Source organism: Aspergillus bombycis, assembly GCF_001792695.1.
Source record: "Aspergillus bombycis strain NRRL26010 chromosome Unknown contig00054, whole genome shotgun sequence".
Classification (NCBI taxonomy): Eukaryota; Fungi; Ascomycota; class Eurotiomycetes; order Eurotiales; family Aspergillaceae; genus Aspergillus; species Aspergillus bombycis.
In genome coordinates, this window is record NW_019170056.1 from 211,202 (window position 1) to 218,296 (window position 7,095).

The 7,095-nt window shown below is 46.7% G+C and overlaps 2 protein-coding genes across 2 annotated transcripts; both read left to right on the forward strand.

Moving 5' to 3' along the window:
• Positions 1–64: 64 nt before the first annotated feature.
• On the forward strand, positions 65–1,644 carry ABOM_006772 (uncharacterized protein; the record flags this gene model as incomplete). The annotated part of the gene is made up of 3 exons (XM_022533901.1): positions 65–591; positions 656–743; positions 805–1,644. 3 exons carry the CDS (start codon positions 65–67, stop codon positions 1,642–1,644), a joined length of 1,455 nt encoding a protein of 484 aa, XP_022388230.1.
• Positions 1,645–3,134: 1,490 nt separating this feature from the next.
• Positions 3,135–5,723, forward strand: ABOM_006773 (dynamin GTPase; the record flags this gene model as incomplete). The annotated part of the gene is made up of 4 exons (XM_022533902.1): positions 3,135–3,398; positions 3,449–4,993; positions 5,058–5,298; positions 5,359–5,723. The coding sequence occupies 4 exons, from the start codon at positions 3,135–3,137 to the stop codon at positions 5,721–5,723; spliced, it is 2,415 nt and encodes an 804-aa protein (XP_022388222.1).
• Between the last annotated feature and the right edge of the window lie 1,372 nt (positions 5,724–7,095).

A 7,095-nucleotide genomic window follows, 5' to 3' on the forward strand; every position in this document is an offset into this window, starting at 1 on the left:
GCATTCCCTCCTGGTCATTATCTGAAGCAACGTGATATCCAACAGTCACTTGTCTATGTTCAAAATGGGGCCCAAAGATAAGTCAAAGGACAAATCCTTTTGGTCTTCTATCAAGGCTCTACAGACAGCAGTGGAAGACACAATAAATCATTCCAAATCTTTTAAAACCCACGAAGAACTACAACAGAAAATAACACAGCTTGAGGATGAGCTCAAGGCAGCATATTCCACGATAGCAGATAACAAACGGCAGTTGGAGGAAGAGCGTCAGAAGCGCCAAACATTATTGAATGAGAAGACATATCTCAATAACTACGTGGAAGAGCGTATCAGAGGATGGTCGGAAAAAGAGAAGGAGCTTCTGACCCAGTTACAAAAGACGAAGGAGGATGCAGAAGCGAGTGCCAACACCAAGTTACACGACTTAGAAACAAACGTCCGGAATCAAGCCGAGCAGCTTCGCCGAGTCCGTACCGAGCTAGAAGAGCGAGATACAGCAATCATGGGTCTACAGGGGCGCCTCACACAGAGTCAACAAGAAGTTCAAGAATTGAAACGGGCGACTCAACTAGAAGACTTTGGGCCTGATCTGTATGTGCCAGCTTCATATCTCCCCCCCTCCCCCCGAAGTTATCCACTGGTTCATGTAGGCTAGGGTTCAGAATATCAAAGAGCTCGAGGCGGCCTTGCACGATATTGTTCAGAGATATTTTTACAAAAGTTTTCCGTCCGACACCAGCCAGGTATATTTTCTATCAGACCTGCCTAGTGATTGGATACAGATCTCTAACAAAACCAAACAAGATGATCACTACCATTCAACAAGTCCAGTGGAAGGGATCTACAACCCCAAATCCTTTCTCAATGTTTCCGATACCAGCGATTGTTCACTCTAAAAAGCTCCGTGCTTCCTGCGTGCAATCCATAATTTCTAGCCACCTCTCCCGCAACATATTCCAGCCACTCCGCCTTGAAGTACCAGCTAGCCGATTGCCAATGGGTTATGCCCTTGACTATTGCGATCAAATTACATCTCAGGAGAAAGCATTATTACGTGCACTTCTGGTAAAGGTGTTTGAGTCAGATGAACGGAGGCAAGTAGACGAAGACATTGAAAGCGTTGTCTCCGAGGTTGTCCATATAGTTGAGCCTTTACTAGAGACTGGTTGTATTGCGTTCGAGGAGGACCTCCGTCACTTTCTCCAAGATGCAGCCGACTTGTGGGGCAAAGTGCAACAGAGCTCTAAGTGGGTGACAACAGTTTCTGACGGTCACCTCTCTGCTGAAGCCGGGAGGTCTAATAACGGCAAGGGTACAGAGCTTCGTGGACACCCTGTTTTAGTCTTGTTTCCCCACTTTATCACCCCGGAGGAGTCATTGCCGCTTCACAGGGGATCCATGCTCCAGGCAGACAGCGAGTCTATAGGACAAGCCCCAAGCAGGTGGTTAGACGTTGAACGTACCACGTCCAACGAAGGAAGCGCAGTAATACTCCGAGAGGTCCCTAGGTACAACTACAGTGTCCCCGAATCTGCGAAGAATGAGAAATCATTCACGCAGCATCTGAATACGCGGAAGAGACACGAGTCTCAAACGAGACAGAGCCGGGCTTCCCGGGGCAACAGTATTTCGAGGGGATGTTAAGAGAGTATCCGTCAGTTATTATACTCGAAACCGGAACAATCGCTTGGCTTTTGGCTAATGTAGCTCGATACCTCATCTGAAACACGATGTGTACGACTCATATTCGTTCTTCAAATCAATTTGCAAGTCTATTATTCTACTTCGTAAATCTTTGATAAAGCCCCATCGGATCGGACGTCAAGGAGGACTAAGACCACCTAGGTAGTACAGTGTTCACCACAGGCAGTCGTAGCAGTCCAGGCCTTACCACATAGACTCGGCGGAACAGATATTAAGTGCGAGTTGCCCTTATATATACGGTGATATCATCCTTTTAATATTAATATCACTATATAACTATAGATGGCAATATTATGGTCGTTATCGTCGCCAACGCCAGGGATATATTTCACAACGATGGAACGTACCATTCCGACGATGGAAAAGAAAAGCGACTGCGTTGTCGAAATATAGACACAATTTCGAGAGACTGAGTTACTCCGCACAAGATTGTTCAAATTTTATCGTTTGAATATGGGGTAGAATACACGACAACTCTGATATGGGAGGAACTAGGAAGCAATATCACAATAGTGCCAAGTGTCACGAATGGCTCGCTCAGGGCCCCAACTTCCAAGTATGGCACTACAAATTAACCAGGAGGTTATATCCCCACATTGAGACGAGGAACATATTGAAGCCAAAACCTGCCAGCGAAGGGACAAAACTTAGGAGTCCCTCGATCTAACTTATTGATCGGCCTCTGTAGTAGATATATATTCGCCTCGCTATGAGGATATAAACTACTAGGAAATTGAGTAATTGTGTTAAATGGTTAATGAGAAATCAAATAGTATTCAGCCAATGGGCCGTCATGATCACACATGGCAATTTGCCTTCGACTGTCATCAAGATCGTCTGCGTGTTATAAACCATTGCAAGATGTTCAAGAAGCCCAGTCCAAGAAACTACAGTGGTTTGCTTTGTTTGCGTGGTGCTTAGTCATCCACTCCCGGGACGTGGCACTATTCCACTTCAGGAAGTATAATTTTCACGGAGGGTTAACTTCCTCATTGGGACAAATACATCCAGGCGACAGGCAGAAATCATGCATTCTTGGTCTCAAGAGCCCCCTGTGGATTCCGGTGATCCTTGATGGACAAAGTGAAAAAAAAAAATAGAATTGCCGGATCAAGTGTGGTCAAAGCTACCATGGCACGCTTTGCGGCCACAGTCCCAATCAACTAGCATTGCTTTCTGCTTGCTACCGAGTTAGGGTGGGATGAATGCAGCATAACGGAGAGATTTCCATTACTGACAGCATATTCTGATCCTTACATGGAATTATCCTAAGGAATTCGCCCTTGCAGGAGGAACCAAGTAGGACACTAGAATTCAATTGCCCATTCATTGTTGGTCTATAAATCAGGCCTTGCCCACCCTTGTTCCTCAGAGATCATCAATCTCATCTCTTCGAATCATACATTGTGCCATCGTGCTGCCTGAACAAAATGGTCCTGAGAAAATTCTTTACAAACTCCCTTGAAGAGCTTTGCACCAAGGAGCAACTAGAATTGCTCGACTCCATTGACACACTACGTTTGCAGGGCATCAGCCATTATATTTCGCTGCCCCAAATCATCGTCTGTGGGGATCAATCCTCTGGGAAGAGCTCGGTCCTGGAAGCAATCTCGGGTGTTTCATTCCCCGTACGAAGTAACCTCTGTACACGATTCCCTACAGAGCTCGTCCTCCGCAAGAGCCCCCAGATCGGGGTGAGCGTGTCCATTGTGCCGCACCATCACGTACGGAGATAGAACAGCAGTCGCTAAGTCAGTTCCATGAAGAACTTGAAGACTTCGATGGCTTGCCTCGTCTGATCGACAATGCCAAGGCCATCATGGGCATCTCTACACATGGAAAGGCGTTTTCCAATGATCTCCTGCGTGTCGAGATCTCCGGCCCTGACCGGCCCCATTTGACCATCGTCGATCTACCCGGTCTTATTCATTCCGAAACCAAGCAGCAGTCGGCAGCGGATGTGAAACTTGTGCAGGATGTTGTACAGTCCTATATGCAGGAGCCACGTTCAATTATCCTGGCTGTGGTGTCTGCCAAGAACGATTTCGCTAATCAGATTGTCCTTAAATTAGCCCGGGAGGCTGACAGGACCGGATCGCGGACGTTAGGTGTTATTACCAAACCGGATACTCTGACCCCGGGATCGGAGACCGAGGCGATGTTTGTTTCCTTGGCGAGGAATCAAGAGGTCTCCTTCCGTCACGGTTGGCATGTACTGAAAAACAAGGATTCAGAGAAGAGCAACGGGACGTTGGTGGAACGGGATGTGGAGGAAGAACAGTTTTTTGCCAAGGGTGTCTGGCGAGACCTTCCCTCATCTGACGTTGCTATTATGCCTTTTCGGGAGCGCCTAAGCAAGGTACTACTTGGGCAAATTGCGACTGAACTTCCCAGCCTGATAGAAGAAATTCAAGTCCAAGTTGGTGACTGTCAGCGGAAGCTGGAGAGACTCGGACGCCCTCGAACTACTATAGCTGAGCAAAAGTACTATCTCTTGCATATCAGCCAGAGCTTCCAGAACCTTGTGAGGACTGCCACTGATGGCACATACGACGACCCCTTCTTCGATAGTGCTCAGTCGACGAATGGTTATAGCAAACGGATACGTGCTGTAATGCAAAATCTGAATCAAGAGTTCACTGAAAGGATCAACTCGGGCGGTCATTATCGTGAAATTACAGAGGGATGTAAGACCGAAGCAGTATCGAGACATCAGATCCTAGTCACACGAGAAGACTATATCCAGCATATCCAAGAGGTTCTCAAACGCACGCGAGGCAAAGAGCTCCCTGGAACATTCAATCCGTTAATAATAGGTGAGCTCTTCCGTGAACAATCCAGCCAATGGGAAACTATCGCGCGAGGTCACGTAACGACCGCCTGGAATACCGCAAAAAAGTTCGTTAGGGCTGTTGTATTGCACATAAGTGATATCACTACCTCGAACGCGCTGCTCCAGGAGGTTGTAGACCCGAGGTTTGACCAGCTCCTGAAGGACCTGCAGCAGCGAACCAGTGATCTTCTTCAGCCCCATCAGCAGGGCCATCCAATCACATACAATCACTATTTTACCGAGAATCTTCATCAGGCCCGGCGCGAAGTTTGGGGAGATAGTCTGTCAAAGATCATTCGCAACTTCTTTGGCGTCTCATCCCTGAAGGATGTCTATCTGGATGAAAGATCATATGATCTGCATCGTCTTCGTGATTCGATCCTTCAGTCCACAGAGTCTGACATGAGCCGCTTTGCTGCCACAGAGGCGCTTGAATGCATGCTTGCGTACTACAAGGTAGGGCAGTTCTGTCTGTCCGACACCCCGGGGTTCCTTTCTTCATCTTACTAAGTTTTATCAGGTCGCTCTCAAACGGTTTATTGACGGTGTGGCGATCGAGGTCATCGAGACCAATCTCATCAAGCCACTGACAGATATGTTTGCACCGTTAATTGTGTTTGATATGCCTGATGACCTTGCAACGCGTATTGCGGGAGAGTCAACAGAGAACAAGTCTCGCCGAGATCAACTCTCCATAAAGCTGCACATCCTGCGCAAGGGATCTGAAACGTGTAGAAGGTTTATTGGTATACGAGGGCTCGGTGAGAGTCTCGCCCACCCTAAGAGGCAATACCTTCCACTAATGAAGTTTTATAATATAGACATCGTTGACGATGGTCGATCCGACAAGCCGGATAGTCTGGAAGTTGTTGATACCCCAAAAGACAGCATTGCTGATCCTCACGAAAACGATAGCCATTCATTTATAGACATGTCAGTGGACAATCCCCGTTTTAGTTACAACATGCACAATGTTATTTCTCAAGTTTCCGATGACACTCCCCCTCCCGTGGATGAGCCAACCCCTGCAGAGATAGTCGCTGAATCGGACTACGATCATATAGTGGATCAGCCCAATGAAAGCCCCACCGTTCGAGTAACAGGATTGAAGAAACCGAAAAAGGGAAAAGGTAAAAAGAAATCAAAGCGGTATGACGGCGGGGAAATAGCAAAGGCACTGGAATAAAGTGGATTGAGGAGACGAATTAGATATAATGAGCCACTGCCTGTACGTGATACAAATGGTTGAATTGATGAACAGATTCGGCTGGGAGGACAACACGGCCTTAAGCAGATTAAGAATATGGGGATCTAGGGACAGAATAAACCACTTCAACAGACGGATACAGGGATCTTCCTAGTATAAACTCTAATCAAGTAGATAAGGAAGAGCCTAGGACACCTTTTTGGGGAAGTATTCGAAATGGCGTTGGCAAGGAGCTTGAATAGCTTCAAACTAAGTTGAGATGGGAAGTATTCCGGAGGTAGGGCAGACCACTATGCGGGTACCACTGCTGATATAGCAGACGGTTAGAAGACCTGAATCCTTGGCCCTCATAAGGGGGGATTAACAATCAAGTAGTTAGGGCCATGATGAGGACTGGGTAATTGTGTGAGTTGTATAACCTTCTTCCTTGGATCACGTTGTAAACAGATCTAGCGACGAGTGAAGCAAAATATACTATTCTTTGGAGAGCCACTACTACTTTTTTTATCACAAATAAATCATTGAAGGTGGAATGGCAATAATTACAGGTTGTCAAGGTCATTGACGATAACGGAAGGACGGCGACAAACCTCGTTTGATCCGTCTTACTAGAGACATATAAATATATGAATTATTGTTATGATATCTCGATCTAGACGTTCCATTTTCAGCGTCGAAAGCGTAAAATATTATAGGTGTAATGTACAATGGGACACTAAAGTAAAGAGATGTCTTTTGCCTGATGCTAAGTTGCTTGATATTCGACTCCTTTCCACATGCTATCAAAATAGAAATGAATTGAAACCTCGACGAACCAAAGACTAATTAGTTCCACTCTAGCTCCTAACATGTAAGATGTAAAAAGAGAAAGAAATTTAGCTGGAATGATGTGAAGAGGACGCAATGGAGACGATCAAGTTCATTTACTGGGAGCTTTGTCTGATAATTTAATAACAAGCAAATACAAATACATTTCAAAACCAAGGACGAGTTGTAGAGTGGTCTGTGGTCGTTGGTATACCGACTCGGAACCGAAAACTCCCCTTGACATCCCCGTACGCGACTCACCCGTAGGTCCAATTAAAGCGGCTCCTGACGAAGCAGTGCTATACCATAATATCATTTATTAGGCCTTGGGGACCCAGTTCTGAAGGGGTCAGAAACACCCCCACCCTTTCGGAGCTAACATCTGTAGGCCTCCCACATGATAGACTCCCTGCATAATGGGCTACACTCTTGATGGGCCTCCTGCATAGTGGGCCTCCGGCATAGTGGGCCTCCGGTATGGTGGGCCTCCGGTATGGTGGGCCCCCGGTATGATGGGCCTCCCGCATGATGCCTCCCGCCTAAT